The 25,323-nt window shown below is 45.3% G+C and overlaps 1 protein-coding gene across 1 annotated transcript in view; it reads right to left on the minus strand.

Moving 5' to 3' along the window:
• The window catches only part of TFCP2L1 (transcription factor CP2 like 1), a 37,801-nt gene extending 12,800 nt beyond the window's left edge, over positions 1-25,001 (minus strand). The window contains exons 1-8 of the mRNA XM_005017516.5: positions 24,797-25,001; positions 20,168-20,319; positions 6,229-6,305; positions 4,528-4,633; positions 4,142-4,248; positions 3,400-3,552; positions 2,074-2,184; positions 243-334 (exon numbers count right to left, since the gene is read on the minus strand). Of these exons, the coding sequence (XP_005017573.1) occupies positions 243-334; positions 2,074-2,184; positions 3,400-3,552; positions 4,142-4,248; positions 4,528-4,633; positions 6,229-6,305; positions 20,168-20,319; positions 24,797-24,858 (860 nt within the window). The 5' untranslated portion in view covers positions 24,859-25,001. The remainder of the gene's footprint in view (positions 1-242; positions 335-2,073; positions 2,185-3,399; positions 3,553-4,141; positions 4,249-4,527; positions 4,634-6,228; positions 6,306-20,167; positions 20,320-24,796) is intronic.
• Between the last annotated feature and the right edge of the window lie 322 nt (positions 25,002-25,323).

A 25,323-nucleotide genomic window follows, 5' to 3' on the forward strand; every position in this document is an offset into this window, starting at 1 on the left:
GATGCTCATCTCCCAGCCACCACATAATCAGTGGACATTAAGACCTCTGCACTACAAGGAATTCCTGCCTGTAAGGTCTTAAAACCTTTGCGTAAAATATCTTGCCCCTTCCAGGAAGGGTACTGAGAGGCTAACTGGTCCTTGACCTCTTTCAGGACATGAAATGCATGGATACACAAAACACACACACACAAGGGTTACTGAATCATCGGGAAAAACAGAGCATTTTATTTGTTACATACCCATCTCCAAGGTTGAAGCTGTTGGGAGAACTGTTGTAGCTTGGAGATGGAGCATTGTTCATTTGATAAGGCACATCTGGCCAGGGAGAGCACTGTTGGAAGAAAGGCAGCGGGGATACTTTCATGAGGTTGGAAATAAAGGATTCGATTCTCCTCTCATACCACATTCATGCTGTTGCCACGCCACTAACTTCAGCTCATCACTCCTGCTGGGAGGAGGAGACGGGCCATGGATCCTACGCTGCACTCCAAGCAGGCTGTCAGGGGGCCAGATTGATTCCAGTTGTGCATTCCACATTTCTCCCATTTCACAAAGCCTGTCCCCAAATAACACTGGGCCAAAGTGTGCACAGCTGTAAGTCAGAGCAACGCCAGTAAGTCAACTCAGACTGAAGGCAGCAATGATACAGAAATACCACTGGTCTCAATTATGAATCCCTAATTAAATCCAGGCAAGAGTGACAAATACGCTCCAGTGGCATTGCTTCAGGTTTATACCAGTGAAAAAGCAGAATTTGAACCAGCCTGTTAAAACCTCTGGCTATTAGTTGAGGAGCTCAAGTTATAAATGGATATTACATAGGGAAAATTTAAGACAAAACAGACATGAAACTACTAAAAGCCTTCACAAATACAAGTCAAACTCCATACTCCATCACAGTAGTATCAAGCCAGAGCAACTAGCTAGAATTTGTGACTTTGTTGTGAATTGATGCCACTGTAATCAGTAGAAGAAATCTAGCCCTGTGGAAGCCCCTGCCATCAAGAGCTCAAGAAAATGCTCTGTAGTATCCTTGTTTGCAATGATAAAAAGAAGACAAGCTGTAGCTTTGGAGTTTTATCATCTCCACATAGAGCACTAGCAAATATTTAACTCTTTAGCAACCCACATCTCCCTGTGCAATATGTCAAAGTGTATCAGAGCTAATAGCAAGAGTTTAGGATTTGCCAACTCAGGAGAATTAGGTCTGTGTACACAAGAGCCTTGTTAACAATCACCACGTTGAATTAGAAAACACACTGGTCACTCCTGGCACCTTAAGGAAAATTGAGTGGAACAAGCTGGATCTCACAAATAGGAAGTTTATTTACTTTAAGGAAAAAAAAAATCCTTGTTTTTAGAAGTCCAACACGCCACTTCAAAAATAAAAAAAAATAAAAATAAATCAAACTACAAAACACTCCCACAGGGAGATGGAACGGCACTTTTAAACTATTGTCTTGAGTCCGTTTGGCTTAGCAATTCTATGGCCTAGGGTGAGCTTATACATACATCTTAGCAATGAGGGGACTGAGTGTAGAAACACATGCATCTCTGTACCAGATGACAGTCATATCCACAGAACATAAGACATTCAGATATTCCTAGAGTACAAGCCAGAATATTCTGAGAGCTACCGTAATAGTAGCCTCAAAGGCACAATCACAGAAAAACAGATTGATAATTTAATCAGACAGCCTATTCATCTGTTGAACTGCCCCATCTCCAACATGAGCTTGTGCCAAACATTTCTGAAGAAAATACCTCATACAACTGGCATCTAAGTATCATGACAAGTGCCCAGGAGCATGGCAGAAGATAGAGAAAACATTTCTTTTAAACATAGGCTGTTGAGGACTGGTTTATGCTCTGAAACATAAGAAATTTTGGAAGCTTTTATAAACTTCAACAATGAGAGACACGTTATAATTTCACTAAGCTCTCGATTTCAGTCAGATCTTGGCATAAGAGTCTCCACAAGAATCTCCAAGGCTCAGTTAGACTGCATTTGCTCTGAAATCTGTTTCCCAATATGCTGAAGCAGTACAACATATGTCTAAAACATTTTACCTCTGTGAGAATAGTTGTCTCATAGGAAGGCTGATACTTCTCCTTCTCTTGGGTGGTCTTCTTCTCCATTTTTTCCCTGTCAGTCTTCTGTTTTCTGTCTGCTCCTTTAGGCTATAAGCACAAGCACAAGCTTTCCCTTATGCCAAGTATTAAAAGTTTGGAGACAGAAGCCAACCGATTTTTTCTGATCTGTTCACAGAAGACTCCTTAAGATTTATGGGGACTCTACATATGAGGCAAGACCAGATCTGCATTTTCCAGACAAAAAAAAATAATCTAACATCTCTACTGTTTCTATATCACCTCCCATTAATGCCTACTGCAATTCCAAACGAGGCTGACCACAATCCTGAGATTTGATACCAACAGATTTCAGACCACGAGCATACTGAATTATATACTTCAACTGGTATTTGCACCCTCTCTCCTGGAATAGGAAAGAGGCTGCTCACAGGAGCAAGAATTGGAGCAGCAGATCCTTCAAGACAATAACAACAAGGTTTTTGTAGGCTTAAGTTGCTCCAGGTCTGCCACACCCACATTAGAAGCTTTGGAGATGGACAGAATCATCTTTCTCTCCCCCAGGAATTCTGCAGCAACAAGCAAAGGTTATTTAAGATCTCCAGTTATGTTCACACTGTTCATGGAGGATTCAATCAAAGAAACTGGAGATGCCCATGCTGTCATGATTGCCTAGACACAATGAAACACAGTAGATACCCTGTGTTTCTTGTAATAAGTAACACAGTTACAAGTAACAAGTAAATTCTTGTAATTGTTTATTGTAATAAGTTAACTTAAAATGACTTAAACCAGTATCCCATATATTCCTGAGAAAGTGGACCATATAGGTTTTTTTGTATGGTTTCTAACACAACATCACCTTCAGGACACAAGCCAGTGAAGGGCACTGCCTTCTTGACACTACTTGTCTACATCACACAGAAATTTAATTTTTGCACTGACACCTATCCAATGGGTTTTCATTCCAACCAGTCAAGGCTTGAGTTGTTGGGTGGGTTTTTTTCCTCATTTTTAAGACATCCAAACAGCCCAGATCTCAGCGTTTGTATACTGTTCAAGGTACAGTGGACTGGCATTGGTTTCAGTGTGGCTCTTGGGTCATTTGAATGTAACTAGAATTGCTGTGTAGTTCTGAGGTTATGCTGCTTTGTGCGCAAGAGGCCTGTTTAAGATTTTAAGCATATCCAGTTAAAAGCCTTTGTTCTTTTATTCTGCAGTTAGCACCACTCCTACACAATTTACAAACTGTGCATGTTCTTGTGTCTTCACCTAGTTGATGATAAAGCCAAAACTACTTCATACCTTGAACACCTTGATCTGGCAGCTTGCAGAGTGCAAGTGTTCTGTGTATTCACCATTTTCATTCTGCTTAAAGGTGTCAATTTGCACCCGGAAAGGAACCCCCTTCTCTCCTCCATGTTTCCGTGGAGTAAATTCTGTGCTGATACAATGTACCTGGCAAAACAAAAGCTGGGCTTATCTCTGCAGACTGTTTGAAGCTGTGCAAAACTGAGTTTAGACTCCCTGTATTTGCAGTGTGCCTTAACATGAGGTTTTAGCTCCTCCCTAGAAACTAAAAGAGTCAGAAGAGTTCAAAATATTTTCACTTCTGTTCCCCAAGACAAAACAATTAGAAGAACAAGAAGCCTACAGAGAAATAGGACATCAGGAAAAGCATCCTCTGACTTAAGTAAATCCCACACACAGATTAAAAACACATAGTTGGCATTTGGGACAAGAAACACTCATGAACAAGGAAAGCAAGCAAAACTAAAAGGTTGTGAATGGTTTCCTCCAGACAAAACTCATGCTTAGAAAGCAACATCAATGTGCTTGGGGGGGGGGGGGTGTACTTTTTTTTTTTTAATAACCCAGATAGAGCAGATATTGCTTCAAAACTAGCAAGTAAGTAACTAGCAAGTGTCGTATAAACGAGTTATACATAACTGATTTTTTCCTCTTCTTCACATGCCATCTCTCTCTTCAGGTCTTTATAAGATACCTCACCTTTGTATTTACCATAGGAATATCACTTTTCTCTTACCTGAATGAATGCTGAGGCTCTCTTTGATGGATCCCACAGAAATTCAACAGTGTTCAGCTGTGTGGGGCTGGCCCTGGGATCCAAGATGCCAACTGACAGCGGAATATCTGTAGAAGAAAACCCCTAAAATTTTAAAAATATTACATTGAAGAAGAGAAAGCATTTCCATACAATTACAAGAAGCATGTGAAAAGCCAAGCCACCAATGATATCTGTTTGAATGAAATCATATATCTAGGACCTATAGTCCTAGATCTCCTTTCCTCTCAAGGATATACAGATTTTTCTAAGAGAAGAGGATAAAAAAAAATAAAATAAACACACCATACACCACGCAGCACCTCACTTCCAAACACTACACAGGAGCCATAATGAAATAGTCTCACCTATATCAAGGATGCGGTCCCCAGGCCGACTCCACCTCCAGCCCTCCAGTTGCTGATGCTCTGTGTACTGCAGGCGTCGATCATGGAATACTACACGAATTATACTCTGTTAAGAAAAGATGGCAAGGTGAACAATGTGATCTAGAAGCCCTTCTCTCGAGATGACTTTGGCTTTCCAGTGTAGGAGAAAAAGCTCATCTGTTCCTCCTACATGTTTCTGACCCCCATTCAAGAGGGGAGCAGAGGTTTCCCCTAAGAGACCCATTACCATGTTTCTCAAATTCCTAAGGGACCCCTGAAGCACGACATCAGCACACTTTCCCCTTCACAGGGCACATTTATACATCATAACATAGCCCTGTACAGCTTTCTGGGATTTGGTCTGGAAGCACTATAGCAATGTCCACCTCATCTTAGGTGTCATGCCAGGTAAACATCACTACATTGCTTCCACACCAAAAACGGCTCACGTGGGGGGGGGTGACTGTATTTAATGTATCTGTACCATGCCCCAATCCCAGTATATCCCACTCTGATGAGAAAATGTGAAAGCCAGCTCACCTGTCCCTGCACTGGTGGAGCTGACATGCCCAGACACCTTGTCAGTGGGAATTAAACTTGATTCCAGCCATTAACCATCAGCCATTGACACTGAATTTGCCTTTAACTTGTGTTTCTTTCAGTAAAAGCATGGATAGCAAGATGGAAAACTTGTAGTTAAGTATAGAATTGAAAAGCTACTGTAACAGGGGAACCTTGCATCTCTGGCCTGCAACGTTGCAGCCATGTCAATAACTGGAGACAAATGGCTGGAATAAAGGCAATCCCCATGGCAGACAAGTCCAAAGTATCCCTAAATAATAAATCCTGCATGAGTTAATAACCCCTGATCTCCCAGTTTCTCAATTCCCTGCTCCTACTGGGGACTTCCGTATCAAACGAATGAGCAATTTTTGCCAGTGAACCCGAGAAGGCCCAAATAAAACCCTAGCTCCAAAGCAAGCAAGCCACAGTGGGAATGCCTGCAAAATCAGAATCTAAATCTCTATGCTTCCTGAAATGGGCAAAAGCCAAATGTGCCTAAACTTGGGCAAAAGTTGAAGTCCAGATTGGAATCCAAATGTTGCAATTAAGTCCCAACGTCTCAAAAGAAATCCTATGGCAGAACAGCCAAGAATTTGGTAGAGGAAGGCCTGAAGGCTGGATCCAGAAACAAGATCTGGATCCAAGTTTTTGAATTTGAACTGAAACAACCAAGTTCTATATGTTCAAAATCATGTATATTACTGAAGTAAACTGGAGCTATGCAGAACCTGTGTGGCAGAGCGATGTAAACACCAGGGTCCTCCGCATGACACGTAACAACACAGGCGTGTTGCTCGGGTTAAGAAGGGAGACAAGCCTGCCTCTCAGCAGTTTTGACCATGTTCACCTCTGAACTTTGGGATTCCCCCGAACCCAATATTCACAGTGAAACTCTGGGGTCAGGATCACAAACAGAACAAGGATTCCCTTGAAGCCCTGTAAAGCCAAGCTGCAGAGTCCCGTGGAACTCCAGCATTCAGAGTAACTCCATCAACCCTGCTCCCATTAAAAACAATGGCAAAGTATTTTCCATTGCCTCAGTGTGAGCAAGGTCAGGCCCTTCAATAGAGGCTGTATGTAGTAGCAGGAAGAAAAGAAATCTATGTTTCTCCTTACCTTTACATATTTTGTGTTTAAATCTTGAAACTCTCCCAATTTCCTATTCTCAAGTAGACGGATTTCATAAGACTGACCTAGAGTTTAAGGAAACATTTCCAAGGTGTTTAATATGTTGTAGCAATGAGAGAGTCATGCTGGCATTTATGTGGCTAATAAAGCATACGTCTGATCAGGGAAAGTTCATTTTTGGTAACATAATGCATTTGCCCCAGTAATTGAGTAGGCAATAAAGCACAGCAGAAATCTGAGGGGGAGGTTTGTCTTTTGGCTGCTAAAAGCACTCAGTTAGGCAATCGCAGGCTGTCTCCAAGGGCTGCTCGGACTTCTGGTCACCCTCCACAACGTCACTGAGGTGTTCAAGGCCTTCCCCCCACCCCGTGCCACACAGCTTTAACAGCACTGCCTTCATCCGCCCCTTCTACTGCAGCAAAGGTTGGGTGAAGAGCTGCTGCACAACAGGTCCAGGCACTGTTCTGCAAAGGATAGCAACTTGGGCCAAATACTGCCTTCTTCAGAGCGCAGTCAGGTCTGCGAGGTGTTCCAGTGCACCAGCAATACCGGGCCTTAGGTGTGGCTGCCCACTGCACAAATACTCCTTCAGATGTGTGGAGCAGCAATGGATCTTACAGTATGTACAAGGGCCAATCCTGACCACTGGAAGGGATTCAGACTCAGGCACCCCACCACCACCACCCCTCAGCATAACGCTCTTAGTCTGTTCAGTAGAATTCGGCTAACTGGTTTGTGAAGCATCATCAAGTATCAAGGCTGACGGCAGACAAAGGAGATTGCTGTCCCAAAACCTTAGGCACAAATGGCTAAGACAGCCCAAAAACTCATTGAGTAGCACCGACTATACAATAAACCCACAGCTGGTACAGAGGCAGGACAGGAACATTAGGATTAACAAAGCATATATATACTTAATAGTTAGGTTAGCTTTTCTTGTTCATCTTGCTATCCCCCCATTACTGAAAAAAATGCACAGGTACAACAAGGCAGGCACCGAGAGGGCGATCAGTTTGGATCTTCTCAGTCAACCAGCATCTCCTCCAAACTGGCCCTGCAGAAAACTGCAAAGCAGATATATCTCCCATTGAGTAGTTGTTATCAGCAGACAAAAATGCTACAGTTCTGAACCTGTATCTAGAAATAAAAGACTTTTGGCAGGTGATGTATCAACAGGGCACAGCATTTCAGTCAGGTTCCGTTCTTCTGGGTGCTCCTGTGAGTGACCATATCACTAGAGTACAGAGATACATGTGCATACTCGGCCGGCTGGGGCGGGGGGTTGGAGGACAAGAGGGGCTATGTTGGAGCCTCAAATGTTTGCACAACACTCCTACTGATGTCAACAGGAGTTCTGCAAACAGGAAATGACCCTTGAATCCAGCACGCGGCTTAGGGGATGTGAAGGAAAGAATAAACCATATGAAGTGCCAAATTAAACACTGAAAATGAACTCAGATCTTAACCCATCTCTTTGCACATAAGTAAACCAAAGTAGAAAGTGACCTCCCTTTCAAGACTGCTGAACAATAGAAGCTGATGCTGTAAACCATAGCACTGAAATTGAGGTCTTCCACACTAACTCAAGAAACTCTCTGATGTTCCCTCTGATAGTGGTTATTATTCACTTGGCAATTTTAAGAGAGAAGTACATTATCTCCCCACAAAATCAATACTATTGTATTAGCATAAAAAGATCAGGCTCAGGTTCACAAAATCAGTGATACAGTTCATTGCCTAAATGGATTTACACAGCCAAGAATCTCTTGCACTTGCAATTTGCTCCCAAGCAAACATCAGGCTAATTAAACATTACAGAAAATTAGTTTAGGATTCAAGACCATGAGCTTCCAAGAGACAGTAGAATACATCTATGACTGTACTCAGATGGTGTAAAAGGACAGAGAAATGCCATGAACTGCGCTGCAGAGGCAGGCAATGCTAGAGCCACAAGCACTTCCAGACATTCAGTAAGCATCTCGGGACTTAGCAGTTTTTTGGGACAAGTTGATGCTCTGCTATACTCCTACTCTTTGGGCAACCTGATTTGCTTACTTGAAGTTCCTAGGAGACAGAAGAAAATAATCAGCATGAAAACATCGACCACATTCCCTTCAAACTAGCATCGAGCACTCAGAAACTCCTCAGCGTGCATCTTCCAAGCACTCACATGGGACGGGAGCAATTCTGCAACCCAGCGAACAACAAGCACCACACATCTCATTCTGACAGGAGTAGTTCTGCTTGGAATAAGTTAGAAACAGATTCTGCCCACTGGTAAGAAAGAAACTGTTGTGGAGACAGAGTTAATATTGAATGGAAAGCCAAATAGGAAGTAAAATGCTTTGATGAAAGATATATGGGTCATCTGATGTAAGCCCTGGAACTCAGTTTATGCCATGAAAAGCCTCATTCAGAATGGTATTTCATGCTAACTGCTTTCCCTTTAGCATCCCAATGTTCAACTCCAGTTACAACACAGGACCGTTATCAAAACAACACAGCTCCCAGCTGAACTTTAAACAGTTTATTTCACTCTGTGGAACTCTGAGTGAGAATTTGGTCCTAATTCCTCATACTTCCTTTGTATAAAAATGTTCCAGTATTGATTTTGAAAAGCTCATTCTCCCTATAAATTATTCCAGCAAATTCATTGCTTCATGGCTAATGTTACATGTAATTCATAACTCTAAGCTGTTTGGGATTTTTTCATTAAAAGCACTTTCCAAACCTTCCAAACCCTATGTTTCGCCCCCATCGCTACCAGCAAAACTCTTGAAATGGTAAAGTACAATGCCAATCCTAAAACTGTAACAACTGCAAGGAAGGAGAAAAAGAAAAAAAAAATAAAAATAAAAATAAAGAATCAGTGCTTGGATTCTGGAGAACAAGATTGCTTTGCAAAATCAACGGAACAACAGTGACCTAACCTGAAGAAAGCTGAACAGAAGTTGCCCAAGGCTCTGGTACACAGATCATCTATGAATCCTGCACTACTGACTCTGCAGCCCTAAGAGACACAGGCTGACAGTTTTCTGCACAGACTAAATCATTGTTACTTCAGTATCTAAATCTGTAAAGAAAAATGGATGCTAGCGTGACTAAAACCCCATCTTTCTGTCTTCAGTTCCAGACTGCAACTGGCTAAACTCAAAACATGGTGAGTTCCCCTATGCTGAATTTTTCCATCTGCCTCATTCATTAATACAGGTTAGACTAGATATTTCCAAGTCAAAGCTTGGTGGTAAAGCTGAAGTCAGGTGCTGATGCTGAGACTTTGCAATGATCCAACTGAACAGTCTGACCTTGAGCAGGGCAGCAGCCGGTCCTCAGCCGACGAGGGTTTGGTATCCACTGTGCTCATGTGGTAGGAAGAACCCTAAGAAAATGTCTGTGGTGATGGAGAGCAGTGGTGGCAGTTTCACAGCAGTCCCCCCTTTACCAGCATGATATTCACTACTGAACATTCATCTTAAACCCAGTGCTAAAGGTCAGCAACCTGCCGAAACCCTTTCCCCTCTGTGCTCTCAACACTGGCCAAAGCTGCACCACCAAGGGTTCACAATGGCCCCAGAGCTGGTGACCTACCTGGTCTCAGACACCTAAAGCCTGGTCTCGGTATCTTTATCACTACCTGAAATGAAGAAGGTGTTTTGAAAGCAAATCCCCAGCACGAGTGATGCCACAGCAGCCTCCTGCCTGCCTTCCTGCGCGACCTGGTGCGCCTCGCAAAGAGCTTGCCACAACCCTTCTTCCCTACCTCAGGCAGGGAACAGAATGGTAATAAATATTTGGATAACCACATTACATTCCTGAGATGCAATTTGTCTCCTGGCTTCGCTGAAAGCTTTGGGGGCACCAATAAAAACCTGGGCGGGTGATGATACAGTGTAATTTGTATTTTGAGCAGACAGTCCCTGAGCAACAGCAAATTTATGCAATCACCTCCTATGCTAGATTTGAGCAACTCTGCTTCACAAATACGAGTAATATCCAGCAAAGTAGTAACCACCCAGGTCCACAGAGTTCCTGCTTGGTGATTCATAAAGCAATTGTATCTATTCTAAAGAGACTATTTATTCTATACACTGCTTATTTTCTTCACTTCTATTGTCTGGCAATTAATGTACATTAAAAGCAGGTATGACCAATTAGTCTAGGGAGAACTGAAAGTCAACAATTTGCTGCAGCTGACAAATAATTTGGTTGAAAAAAGGAACGTTTTCACATACTCAAAAGGTACAAGACATAACAGTTTCAGACATCAGCAACTCTGGTCAGCTTCTGACCTTAAAAGATTATCCTAATTTCAAGCTCAAAAGTTACATTTTGTTCAATGATTATTTGCTACACAACCACAATATCCTGCTTTCTTTTTGTGTGTTTTGGTGTTACGTTTCAAGAGTCACTTACACTATGCATTTTGCGGTTTTCTGCACAATACATCAGTACGATACACTAATTTTCTATTAGGCAGCTGATGTTCCAGACCAGTATGACTCAAGCCTTACTTAACCTAGCCAAGTAGTCTGCTTGTCTTTCCAGCAATTAATTAAAACCTAACCTTATACTAAGCAGTATCTGCGACAAAAGTCAGTGGACAGAAAAAAAAAAAAAAAAAAGAAAGGAAAAGAAATGGTGAGTCCTCTTTCTCAGAACGGATCCACACAGCACTAGACAGAACCAGCCTGGAAACTGTTTGATTATTAAGCCAAGCTGACCAATAAAAATTCCATTTAGCAACTTTATATGGACATCCTAAACAGTGCACAGATAAAGGCAAAGGAATGCTGACAGCTGAATGCAGCACACAGAAGGAGGGGGGAGGAAAAAAAAAAAAAAAAGGGCAAAAAAAAAGCTTTTCTCCTCCCAGACCAAAGCGCATCCAGCAGGCAGGAGGATCACCTTTGAAACAACCAAATGCAAGTATTCAGGGCATTGGGAACACACAAAGATTCTTCTGACAAGAAAGATTAATGAATCCACAGAGTAAACAAGACAAGAGTGACTGAGCTGGCATCTGAGCTTGCATGCTTGATTGCCCACACCTTCTTAGCCTGACAAAAGCAGAAATAAAACTTAGCCTAAGACTTGCCAAAGTGTCCCGTGTGTGGACACTCAGCACGAGGAACAACGGCAGAATCCAGAATCCTCCCTTCCCAGGCCACAAATGGCGTTGGATATTCTGCAGTTGCTACAGCCTCCTTTGACAAGATGCTCTAGGAGATGTTTATCCAGAGGATATTGTGAATTCAGCAGCTACACAATAGGCCACCCTGAAAGCTCCCGCTATGCTAGGAGCATGGAAATCCTGCAGAGGAGGACCAACTGTGGGCCAGGCAAAGCAAAAGGAACATAAGAGTCATCCTGACACACCAGATCCATCTTGTCCCGCATCTCGTCTTCAGCAGCAGGCAGTTATAAGGGCCCAGGGCTGGAGCAGGGTGAAGACAGCGAGCCCTTTCCTGGCCACAACTCCCCAGTTTCTGGTATCCAGTGTCCAGTTTGTATCCGTATCAAGCTGCCCAGTCAGACCAATGCTCACAAACTCCTCTTTTGCATGATCTCCATCTGAACTGGGGCTATAAAAAAATCACAATTCATACATGCCCTGCTTTAGTATTTGCAGTCTGACCCATCCCTTCACCTGCCTCCTGCCTGTTCCTCTTTGCAGCAAAGCTACCGGGGCCCCACTGTGTTTCGGTACCCGTGCGAGTCCAGCACCAAAGAGACTTGCCCTACTTGCCATTGCCACTAGAGCAACGCAACAGCCCAGTCCAACAACACTGCTGGTTCTACTACCACACCACAGAGCTGCACTGCCATCATGCCTTTTCCTGGGGTTCTCCTTTTACAATCTACCCCCAGCTCGTGTAGGGGGGGGGGTTCTTCATCCCCTTCTTTTCTCTTTCTGTGCCTCTTTCTTGTGGGAAAGCCCAACACATGCCTCAGAGCCGAGTTTGCTGGAGGAAAACTTCAGTGCTCATTTACTATATGAACATTTGGCTGAGCCCTCATCTTCCCAGACTTTTGAAGATGGTCCATTTTACAGTGGTGACACTTCATAGCTAACAGGCATTAGAAGAAACACTCTTCATTTAGAGTGGTTTCCAAAGAGCGGGATGTATATTTAATTCCTCCAAGACTAGTCTAACTTGAATCAAGGACGCAAAACCAGACAATGAACACAGAAACACTCCGAGTTTCTAAATTCATTGTGTGTGCTTGGTCTTCTCTTGCACAGACCTCACCTACTTTGTTGGAGCTTGGCAACTCATTCCACCTAATCAAAGCCACGGTACATGTTGAGATTTTTAATACTTATTAATTGGTCAAGGAATGACAGACTTCTGAGAGAAAATGGAAAAAAAAATCTGTCCTGTGAACATAATTTCTTCCTGTATTTCAACTTCTCTAGCATGTACTTGAAACACCCGGGACTATCTGGGTCACATCTGTCCAGCTCAGAAATCCCCAGCCCCCTCTGTGTAAGTAAAAAAGGCAGGCTTTTTCTGGTTTCAACCTGTTCTGAGTCAATTTGGACAACAGGTTTTATAGCTCTGCAAGACTAGCTTTGTGTGTAATATTTACCTGAGTCCCAGATAACTAAGAAGAATGGTCTCAGGTGAGGGTGCAGAAGAGGGATGCAGAAGAGCTGAGTACAACTCCTGACCCCCTCCAGCCCTCAGGTAAGTCACTTCCTCCACCACATTTCTGCAGTAACGTAGAGAAAGGTGCAGCAGAAAGGAAGTCCCACAGCACCTGGCTTCTCATTGTGCCTTCTGCACAGTGGGGGAGAAGATGTGATTGACAAATGCCCCATCAAAGCAGGCTGTACCTTTGGTATGTGTCATAAACGGGACACCAAGCCAGGACAAGAGAAAGCTTGCTGCTCAAATACGTGCTGTACAGTTTCAGAAACATAAATGCTTGGTATGAAGCAAAGAGGAAAAAGGGTATTTTTTTCCAGCCTCTTTAGAAACAAGGTGTCATACATACATTACTCCTATACAAACAGCTAACCACATCAAAGCTGAAGTGCTTTCTAAGTTTCTGATTGCTACGTAAAATATGATCTTTTAGGACACCACAAGTTGAGAAAAGGTAGCTGGAAAGCTTACATATCCCCTCAGGCTGCCAAGAACATTGATACAGACATCAAATGTAGAAACTCAAGCAAGCTTCACTCTCAAAACTACAGGAATCTCGAAGTAGATATGGATAATGGAGGAAAGTAAAAAAAATAAAATAAAAAAGCAACATGGAATAGTAGGAAAAAATCTTGGCTGTATTATCTGAGTTTTCACAACACTTGTAGCAACTTCTGAGCACTTCCTTCACGGATATTGAAGATTTATGGAAGCAGGAGAACAAAATGCAGTCTAGGGGCTTCCAGTAGGAGTTGTGCACAGCCTACAATCCAGCAAGTTCACAATCCCACTTGAATTTCATCCAGATGTTAACAACAGAAGTATTCCAGAAAGAATAGAAAACAGGCTCTTGATTAAAAGACAACTGAGATTCTAGCTTCCTAGGGACAACAGAAGTCAGATGCTCTACTTATGCAGAGGTGCCCTGTCATCTGAAGCAAGATTCATAGTGAGCTTAGGGATGGTGTGGTTTGGAGACAGGGTTGTTTATCCTGGGCTGCCAAGCGAAAACGGAGCTGCCAAGCATATGTGGAAATAGCTGCTAGCACGATTCATGGCTTCAGCTGAGACATCAGAACCTATTCAGAGCTGTCTTCAAAGTAAGGTAGGAGACAAATTGTTTCTTCAAAACCAAAGAGGTGCACCACGAGAACCAAAAATGCCAAATAGCCAGCCTCAGATGGGGAAAAGACAAGCTTTGTTAGCCATTTCTTGAAGCTATCTGAACCCAGAAACAGAGTGGTAAGAGGTGGAGCAAGGAGCAGTACAGCATCCCACAAGGATCAGGGATCAAGGATGGGCAGCCACCAGGGAGCACCTCACATGCACAGCCTCAATGACACAAAGTCACATATGTGCCTGTGATCTCAAGCAAAGGTAAAGTGTGTGTTCACACAGGACAGGTCACCAACAGCAGATGTCCTTGAGATACCCATCTCTGGTCAGTGGCAGCACCAATTGATAGGAAGAGAGGCAATTCTTCGGATGGGACACAGCAAAAATATCCTCACAAACAGAGCTATAATTAAACCAGAAGCACACCCAGTCAGAGCTGGTCACTCAGCCTCCTCTACACTTCATTTAGGCAAATAAAGAATTGTTCCAGGAAAACTACAAACATTCAGACAGTTGTGACCCCATAAAAACTCAATTACGTACGAGTTAACGTCAATACAAAACAGCTTTTTTCATTTACTGTAAATCTCAGTATTTAAAACTGAGTTCTTTGGCTGCAGAAGATTAGACAACTGTATTTGAACTTTAGACTTTTTAAGGGAGACAAAGGTTCTCTTCTGCCTCCTTCTGCTGTAAGCAACTTCATCTCCTACCCAAGCAACCAGCAATCATCTTCCAGATGTCCTCTTCAGCTGCTTGCTGCCCTGTGCTTTCTGCACCTTTCTTGGAAGGGAAATCGGAGAATGTCTGCAGTGAGCTGAGGCAAGACAACAGCCAGCAGATTTTAATACAGCACAGTTTACCAGTTAATGCACACGCATATTGAACCTGGACACATGCCCAGAGACTGATATTTGGGGCTTTCATTCATGTGTGACAGAATGCAGCTAAGTCCATCTTTAGCTTCATGAGGCATCTGTTGCTCATGCACCACTACAGCAACGCTCCCAATATCATCACAGGTCTTCTCGGATGTTAGTGGTTTTCTCTCATGGTTTGGGTTTTTGGCTTGTTTGTTTTCTGAACTGTCTAGGACTGGCAATAAAGATAACTCTTGGAAGACACTGCAAAGCAGAGATGGCCAGCCTTCCTAACCCTAACCATCTGCATGCTGAAACGCTCCCATGGCTGAGACCCACAAGTCACATACCACAGGTCTGGAGAGCCAAACAGAGCCCAGGAAAGCTTTACAGGCAGGTGATGGCTGGTTACTCTGAAGGACCACTGGGGGCCAGGGTTGGGTTTGGCACACAGCTGGGTCTTGGTGACCATGGCCATCAGCCCGAACCACCCTCTATTTGGAGCAATTTAGATCTCTGGCTCTGAGCCAACCCAGCACTGGGCACGAAACAACATCATGACTTGAGCAGCTCACAGTCCACATGTGGTTCTGGTGCTACAAGCCAGTTCCCTTGGGCAACAATTTTTGCTTTGTGCTTTTTTTTTTTTTTAAATGAACAATTTTATTTCCTCACATTTATTAGCATTCAGATCTGCTGTGCAGTGCTCGTTTCCCCTGCATTCCTCCTGGTGCAGTTTCTGGAACCACCTTCATTGCTCCCATTTCTGTCCATGTTTGAAACTGGTTTCAACCAGCCTTGGTCAAACCACACCCCATATGACTGCAGACCATGGAATATGCAACTGCATCAAGACCTCTTGCTAAAGCAGTGGTTTGTAATATGGTCGCTGGTTGATTGTTTGTCTGAAAATCCTTATCCACAAGAGACACTGAAATAGTGCTGAAAGGCGGGCTAGTTCCAAAAACGTTAGGCGATGTTTGTGCTGCAGACTTCTGGACAGTGTAGCTCTGCTGACAGATGTGCTCCCTGACCAAGGGAGCAATGCCAGCAGCAGCAGCTCCTCGTAGGAGGACACAGCACCTTCACCAGTTTTCTGGATCAAAAGGGTAGCGGTTTACAACACCATACCAGCACACCTATACTTCCTTTTTCAGATGAATAATCCTCTTGTGGTCCACTAAAGATCTCTTACCTTATAAACTGCCTTCAGGATTAGCAAACTAAGATCATGTTCAATTCAGACTTACAGGGCTCTGGCTCCAATTTCCCAAGGAATGTGGAACACAGGGGGGAAGAGATCAGGAAAGACAAGTGTAATGAGTCAGTCTTTGGAAACCAAGCTAAGGATTTGACTCTAGATACTTGATTTACTGGCTAGTTCTAGAGCGGCAGCCAGTGAGCATTCATGGTTTCAAACTGGCACAGACAAGCCTGGGAGCCTGCCACTGCTGAACGTCCCCAAGTCAACTTAACACAGCGCTCCTTAATGCCCCCTCACAAATGCCCCCCACTGCCCTTGCTGAGAACAGCTTCTCCAGCTCAGGAGTCCTCTTGGATTTCTCCTTTATCCCTGTGGGAACCCAGTACCACTGACCATCTGTCTGGGTCCACCCAGCAAAAAGCAAGGTTCACGGGATGCCATGCTGGTCCACAAGCCTGGAGCCCTCTCCTGTTTGCACATGAATGCAGCCACCGGGCATCCCTTCCTCCTCACCCCGTGAAACCTTTTCAGACCTTATTTAAGGTCTCCTCTCTCTACTATGCAACTTTACCTTCAATTTGCTGCCATTTTTTTCCAGCTTTTCCCCCTCCAGTGCTCCATCAGAACTGAGCTGTCTTCTATCCCTTTCTGTACACGAGCTACCTCCTGCGTTGGTCCACTCACAAACCAGCACTGAACTAGTAACTAGTTGTTAGTAACTAGTTGTGCAGAGTGAGCATGGGCACACAGCCACTTCAGTGACAGGAGGTCAGCTACTGAGGGGTGAGAGCTTCAATCAGGAAGGAACATTTGGACAGCAGGTGGCAAAAATCACCCAGCCAAAGTGCTAGGAAGCCGAAAACCCCAACACAGTCTTCATAGTTTGGCTGTGTAATTGCACTGGATGTGAATGGCTTTGTTGGAGCTGGGACAGCCACTGTTCCTTTGTATCTGTGCAACCAGAAGCCAGCTGTAACTGCTAGAGGAACAGGCATTAATAAAGTCACATATTTCCTCAGGTAACCTGATTCAAAACTCATGCATACAGGGAAGAGGGGAACTTTTGTGTAACTGGCCAGATGCAACAGGACAGAGCGAGGGTAAGATGCAAGAAGTGTCCCTATGCTTACAGGGAGCATAAGGCAGTGAGATGTAGGGTAGCAGTCCTAACTGCTTCATGAGATGGCATGGTCACAGCACACCGGGGTCAGCTCTTCTGCCATGCCATGACCAGCAGCTGTGTCAGCCTGAGCTGCCTTGAGCTTCCCTTCGTGTACCTCCTCAGGGTCATACAACACAAAACTCACAGAAACTTCAGCACCATAATAAATTAACTTACACATAGCAAGATCATTGAGATCAGTGTGGCAGCACCTGTGTGGCACTCCCTGGCTTGTGCTGAATACATTTCAAGCCATAAGGAGTTGTAATAGTCTCCTCTGGCTTCAGAGGAGTAAGGGGAAAGAAAAAATACCTATGCAAAAGGTACCTACTGGGTAACTATACAGCTCATGAAGCAGAAGTAGTTCCTACAGAAGAGTTTGTTCTGCCTCAAGCACTTTAATTTTTTAATTTTACACAGACATCCTATTTTTTATTCCAGAGGTCAATAGACAAAAAACATGCTTTTGACACAGATGTTAAGAAAAAACACTAAATACCCTTTTATGTAGATGTTCCTGAACACAAAAACATCTTGCAAGACAAATCCTCATTGCTTTTTAACCCCAGGCCACATCTTCACTAATACTGCACCAACAGAAGTCAGACTTCCCAGTTCTGACCGCAGCTGACTGAGATGTGTGCCCAGCATCTCCTTCTCCCCATATGTAACCATCCTCAGTGATGACAAACTTCTCACAGCAGGCCATATCCTCATGGAAACAGACTCCAGTCTCTTCTTCCTAACTAGCACAGGCAAGGGATTTTGGTCTAAGGAACATAGCATCAAGGTAGACTACAAGTCAGATGACTTTAGGGCCAAGGCTTGCCCTTGTTACCAGACAGGGTCAGTGCTGGGAAAAGAAGAGCAGCTGCTGGTGTGGAATATGAGGCAACCCGCTCAAGTAGAGTAGAAAGGCTTTTACAGTAGGCACCCCACAAGATCTCCAGAAAACAAAACACCACATACAGAGAGCCACTACATCCATCTACACACAAAGAGCCTTGGCTTTCAGCTGAATTTCAAGAGGATCTCAAAGAAACCCAGAGGATCACAGTATAAGATGAAGATGAGTTGCCTGGGAGCTTAAAGAAATGAGGCGAGGATGCTGATGAGAAGGTGGCAGGCAGTTGTGGTGCTCCTGCCAAGAAGAACAAAAAGCAATGAGACATTCAACTCAGAATGAAGGAGTAGAGGCACCACCTTTTACAACTAATTACCCCTAAGACTCCCTAGGAAAGTCAACAGCACCAGAGTTCCCATACTTCTTACCCCAGCCCCTTCCCAGCTCTATCCCACCACATGGCTTCTGCCAGCCTCATGCCTGCTTCGTTCTTCCAGGCCTGTTCAGCCCCGAGGACACGTTCTGCAGGGGCACATCCCCGCTTTCCCCCTTGAGGTATAAAAGACAGGTGCAGAAGATACCTGAACTGGCCTACCAAGGAAATAAGTCAGTATTGTGTCAAGATGGAATAGGAAATAACTTTTTGCTATAATAAGCCTAGCACAACACAATCTTACCTACAAAGGCGGCAATAGTCTTTACTATTTTCATAGTAAAACCTGAACTGATCTAGTCACATGGTTCCATTGAAACTCATTGTATTGTGTAGAGTTATATATTTTTTGCCCTTCCAAGGTTTAAAAAAATAAAAAGGTGCTGCCTGAAGTATGCTAAAGTATTTGGCAGACAACTGCTTTTCACAACAGATCTTTTACTCTGAAACTGGAAATAATTTTGTGTTCACAGAAAGATTCATGCTCATCTCACTCTTGATATGCCCCATGCCACCTCCTGGGGTTTGCTTTATTTGGATGGGAATCTGAACTGGGAATACATAGGCACGAACCCCAAGCATCTTCTGATGTACAAGACATCTGGCTCCTTGGGTAGAGCCTGCAGCACGTGGCAGATCCTTCTAGTGGGGCTCTATCGATCTACCAGTGAGCAACACAGATCCAGCAGCCAGACACATCTGTGCTAAGAGCCCCATGGAGGTCAGGGCTCTGTTTTGTACGAGCATTGAGAGAAATCCATCCTGAGACACTCAAGTGAGCTTCATGCTCGGTGTTGAGCTTGAATAGCTGGGACAAGATTCAGAAGCAGGAGAGGACATTGATAACATGGGGCAGATAGCCTTCAGCTCATTGCTAGTCTAATGCCCTTGTTTACAACCTGGCAGGCAGCATAGAAAGTTTTCACATAATCTGTGCCTGGAGAGGTCTGAACCCTCTGGGACCCACACGCAGGAGGTACTGCAAAATAACAGCCAAACTCCAACCACAGATGTGTACGCACAAATTCTGCCAAAGGGGAAAAAAAGCATAGAAAAAATGCAGCGTTGGTTTATCCAGGAGTAAAAATTAGTCTATAAAGTCATTTATGGATGACCTAACTATGGTGAACCCCAGCAATTTGTCAAGCTAGGAACTCAGCAGAGCAGAGCCACACCACCCAGCCAGTAGGAACAACATCACGCCCTGCCCAGACCACTGAGGAGCCCACAAGTACTCCCTATAGTTCATCCTCTGTAGCAATACCCTCCAGGAGCACTTGGGGACTTGCAGTGTTAAGGACCCTCCCCATTCCAAAGCTCACCCATCTGCTAAATTCATCTGGCCTGTCAAGATGAAGGTAGGAGGCTGTATTCCAAATTGTTGAAGATCAAGCCAGTACCTGGCCACATGGTGCATGCTATAAAGCTGCTTTAAGTCAACAATTAAAAATCAGTGGTACTTCATCTTACATCAGTAGACAATCTGGTATACAAATGTGAAAAATTAAAGATTCCTCCTTTCCTCCATCCCCCTCCCCATATCTTTCCTTCTTTTCCCCTTCCCACTGCCCGCCCAGTGAGGTACAAGTATTGGATTCATTCTCTTTCATGAATCATTCCCAGGAAATTTGCCCTCCTTCATGTAGTACAAACCCTACCTTGGTTGAGGTAGGTCAGGGTTTCTTCATGCAGTTTCACAGCAGGTGATGTGGCTGTGCAAAGGACGTACTGAAACGGAGGCAATTTGGCTTCATTCTCAGGAGACAGCTGAGGTTCTTCCTGCTTGAAGATCGGCAGTGCAAGGACATCTCTGAAACATACAATTCACACACATTTAGTTACAAAGCCTTTATGGAATATTCTACTCTCAATCTGGATTTGATTCTCGTGCTCAGCAATAATGGAGATGATCTCTGGAGAAACGCTGAGTTATGATGGCTAAAAAAGAAAGAATTTGGCCTGCAGAATGTAACAAGGCAGCTTCTGCCTCTAGGATGTCAACACTGGACACAAAAGAACACAGCATTAGCAAAACAGTATTTCTGAAAATTAAAATGTTTTAAAAACATAAGTTAGATTTACTTTTTAGTTAAGCAGTTTCCCCTGACAGAAGTATCAGAATGAGTCCAGAAGAGGGCCACAATGATGATCTAGGGGCTGGAGCACCTCTCCTACAAAGGCTGAGGGAGTTGGGGTTGTTCAGCCTGGAGAAGAGAAGGCTCCAGGGAGAGCTTACAGCAGCCTGCCAGTACCTAAAGGGGGCCTAGAGGAAAGGTGGGGAGGGACTCTTTGTCAGGGAGTAGGGATAGGACAGGGGGCGATGGCTTTAAACTAAAAGAGGAGACATTTAGATTAGATATAAGGAAGAAATTCTTTTACTAGGAGGGTGGTGAGGCACTGGAACAGGCTGCCCAGAGAAGCTGTGGATGCCCCAAGGCCAGGCTGGATGGGTCTTCGGGCAGCCTGGGCTGGTGGGAGGTGTCCCTGCCCATGGCAGGGGGCTGAAATTAAATGGGCTTTAAGGTCCCTTCCAACCCAAACCACTCTGTGATCTGTGAACCCACCTCTCTGATAAACTAAAGTCTATCAGAAGAAAAAAAGCAAGAAAGGACGCTATTTTGACAGCTAAATGTCCGCTTAGTAAAAGTTCTGCAAGTACTAGCAAAGGGTCAGAAGCCCACATAGGCCTGTTGTAAAAAAGGAGCTGTGCAGGTACCTGTCATGGACTGCTGGATTACTCATCTCCTAACATCTCCTCACACCTTCATAAACCTGGTCCTGAGAAACAGCACAGCCCTTCAGACAGACTACCCTCACGAAAGCCAACAGGTGCTCAGCAGCAGCTTCTCAGGGAGCCGTGCAGTCCCAGCTCCCACTCCCTTACAAGCTGTTTGTGCTGCCTTACAGCCACACCGATCCCAGCCCGTGCTAGTCCCCAAGCAGAGCGGATGTCAGCGAGGCTGGCAGCACAGCAGAATGATTAGCACAGAAAGATGCCAGGAACAAGCACCCTCATCTCAGCACGTCTAATGCTGGAGAGCCCCATTAGCCTTTCCTGCATCTCTAGCATTTCAGATCACTGTATCTAGCTACTTAAGACATTAATACCCTTCCAAATTAGGAGGATTATATTGAACACAGTTCAGAATACGCAATCAGGTTTCTTTTCCTCTGCTTCCTCCATATGTGTGAAGACTCCGAATCCCCATCGCATCGGCTGCAGTTCTGCTCCTTTCAGTAATCCCCATACACCAAAAGCTTCCAGAAAAGCTGCTCAGGAGAATGCCAGTGCATACAGGCATGCTGCCTATGGAAAGAGCGTCAAGAATTTTTCCTTGCCTGTTCAGTTAATGATCCACCTCGCATTCACTCATAACACCCGCGACCTTGAAGGCTACCCAGGTCAGCAGTGAAGTGGTGCAGCAGTTTATAGCAAGCTGCTGAAGTGCCTGCTTCAGGTGCTCCTGTTTATGGAGAAATAAAGCCAGAGAGCAAACCGTGCCACTTCACGAGAAAAGAAACACCCATCTATTTCCATTCCCTCTTCCAAGTGCACCCCCTCCGTATTATCACCAGCTTGAAAGCACCCAGCCCCGTTCGCTTACTGGCATTACTGACATAACCACTGCTCTTACCCAACTGCAACCATAGAGAGGTTGCATTTTTTTCCCCTTAATGATGATTTACTACAGTAATGAAGTGACAGAAATGCCTCCAGTAGATTTCTGAAATAGATACCATTGCTCCACACACATGCAGGATCTGACACTGCTCCAGCCATCTCGCTCACCCCGGATGCCAACATTTGCTCCCAACGCACTCCTCTGCGCAGCGCTAGAGGAATGCACGCTGCCTCACGGATGAGAGCAGACCAAAAGCTCTCAAGCCTGAGCACTTCAGCAGCTCTGCAGAAATAAAGAGCATGCAAAATCTGACCCAGGGTTAACAGCGAGGTATACCAATTCCTCCCCTTCTGCTGAAACGGTTGAGAAACTTAGACAAGGGGAAGTCGAAATCCAAAACACTATATTTCATGTCAAGCTCTTAACACCCCCACAGTCACCAGAACAGCTGTCTGATAGTTGATGACTGTAAGCACTGACAGATACGTGATTTAGTTGCTGGACAGCTTAACCATATGAAAGCACTAATGAAGCCGTGCAGATAAGTCACCTTCTTATTCCTGTAGCATTTCAGCCACTGGTATCCCGAACTTTGGATCAAACCCTCATGAAACATTTCATGTTACTAGAACTGTTTGGAACATAGAATACATGAACAATAGGTCAAGGGTTAAAAGGATTTCTAATGTGTAAGCAAATAAGACACCAATATTTGTTCAACTCCCTTCACAAGAGCTACAAATCAAGTTTTGGAAAAAGCAATTTAAAAAAAACAACATCCTTTTCCCCCTGAAAAATCCCTTAAAAATAGGGCAGGGGGAAGGAGGAGAACCTTAAAACTCTCCCAAGTTTCATCTTCATGCTAAAGCTTTAGTGTTCTCATCTTCACTAAAGGTTGGTCCACTTACCTGGGGAAAGGGAGAAGGTTTGCAAGATAGATGGCTCAGCCAGCTGGCAGAGCAGAGATCAAAATACATACATTTCTATGAAAGTGAGGGAAGACTTGCAAGAATTTATCTGTAGCGTTGTCTTGCTATAATTACAAATACCAACTGCAACCGCATCACACTGAGGTATGCCAGAGTTTACACAGATGTCTCAGATATGCACAAAGCCCTTGATCCTTACAAAATTATAATCCACACAAACTTTTCCCATAGCTACCTCAAGGACTGTACCAGTTCAGCTTCCCCTGCACAGTCTCAACCGGAGGGTACAGACAGCCCTCACAAAGTCACAGCCCAAAACAAAGCGTCCCTCTCCAGAAACATGCCTTGACATCCTCCCATCAGTTAGTCAGAATTAGAGGTCTCCACAAAAAAAAAAAAAGTGTTTTGTTCAACTGACCTTCCCCGAAATGCCTGAGGCTATCACTTAATGCTGCCATAAATCTGGTTGTAGGGCTTTTAGCCCCAGATCACAGTGGCAAGTGCTCACTAAAGGTGACACTTGTTGCTGGAGCACCGGCAGGTTACCTGTACACCAGCAGCCTTCCTGCCAGAGCACAAACCCCACAACTGCTAGCATCAAGCAGAAATAACCAGATGTCTTTCCTGGCCAGTTCAAAGGAAGCTGAACTGTGGGCTCAAGCCTGACCCAGACTCGATGATCTTGTAGCACTCGGATGCTACAAACCCATAGTGTTGGATCAACCTGAGCAGCACAAGAGCTATCACAGCAGCTGTAGGCACAAGTTGCAGGGCTGAGGCTTGCCTGCTACTGCTGCTCTCACTGTCCTCACCAGCTTTGCAAGCACAGAGCACAAGACTTCTGCCCCAAGCACACTGTTAAAATATTCACTGGGGTAGAGGAAGGAGGCAAAGCACCCTGGATGAAGAAGCGAGGAAGGCTGCTGGCAAGCAAGAACCTCACGCTACCCTATCATTTGATAACGGCGAGTGATTATTAGGTTGAAAAATTCCTTTGCAAGTACTGATAAGGAGCAGGAATTGTAACGATTGCATGTCGCATTGAAAGAGCAGCCTTATCGGTGTGTGAGGTGCTTCGCCAGACAAGCTGGCCATCTCTCGGGAGCAGCTATTTGGGGTGCCTTTGGAAAGCACAGCTCTTGGGCCACCACAGAGCCTCCACTGCTGCCCATCAGTGCAATGGGGCTCCAGCAGAGCAGCAGCAATCGACACCAGCTGAGAGCCCGGCCTTATACATCCCGAGAAAAATAATTCGTAAGCACCCAGCAGAAAGGAAACTCCCAAAGTTGCCTGCTTTGTTGTCTTCTGGAGGGAGGAAATACGAGTTTGCGCTAACACATGTTGCGGACTATTGTTCGGCGGCCCTTGTGCTTAAATTAGGCACATTTAATTAAACGCGCCTGTGTGGAGGCAGGAAAAAGCTGGTTTAGACAAGTTCAGAAAGTGAAATTAAGAGCTTTTCGCTCCTGGTCCCAACAAGAAGAGGCGGAAAGCCCGTCCTGAGCAAAGCGGGCGCCCTGCGAGCCCTTCTCCAGGCTCCCCCCCGGAGCCCAGCCAAAGCCCCCGGGGCGCAGGGAGCCGGCGGGGGGCTCGGGGCGAAGCTCCCGGCAAGTCGTCCGTGGCGATGTTACCGTGGGAGGGAGACAGGAGCAAGAGGAAGCCCACACCTCCCAGAAAGAGCTTTTTTTTGTTTTTTTTTTCCTGCGGGCAAAGCCGCGCTCACGCCGGGACTCACCGCAGGTAGCTGCCGGTGGAGTGCTGGTTGTAGTGCTCCGGCTGCGTGTGCCAAAACAGCATCTTGGGCGGGGAGGGGGCCCGCTGCTGGCGCTGGGGGAAGGCGGCGAAGGCTGGGGGCCAGCCGGGCTGCCCACCCCGAGACACCCCGGGCACCACTCCCGCCAGCTCCGGCCGCAGCCCCGCCGGCTCCCGGCGCTTTTATGGCCCGGCCCCGGCCGGCGCGGGTTGGCTGCGTTGGGCGCTGGAGGGCGGCCGAGCCCTCCCCCGGCCCGCCCCGCTCCGCTCCGCCTCGCCCGGCCGCAGGTGGCTGAGGGCGGCGGCACCGCCACCGGCAGCGGGAGCGGGAGGAGCGGCGAGGGCGGCCCTGAGGAAGGCGCTGCCCGGCCGGAGAGAGCGGCAGCGGGGGCCCGGGGCAGCCCGCTGAGGGACGGGGGAGAGCTCGCAGCTTTGTCGCGACATGGCGGCTGTCATCCCTGCCCTGTCACAGCGACCGCGGCGATGTCCCTGCTGCCCTGGTTGGCCTCA

Source organism: Anas platyrhynchos, chromosome 7 (genome assembly GCF_047663525.1).
Source record: "Anas platyrhynchos isolate ZD024472 breed Pekin duck chromosome 7, IASCAAS_PekinDuck_T2T, whole genome shotgun sequence".
Lineage (NCBI taxonomy): Eukaryota > Metazoa > Chordata > Aves > Anseriformes > Anatidae > Anas > Anas platyrhynchos.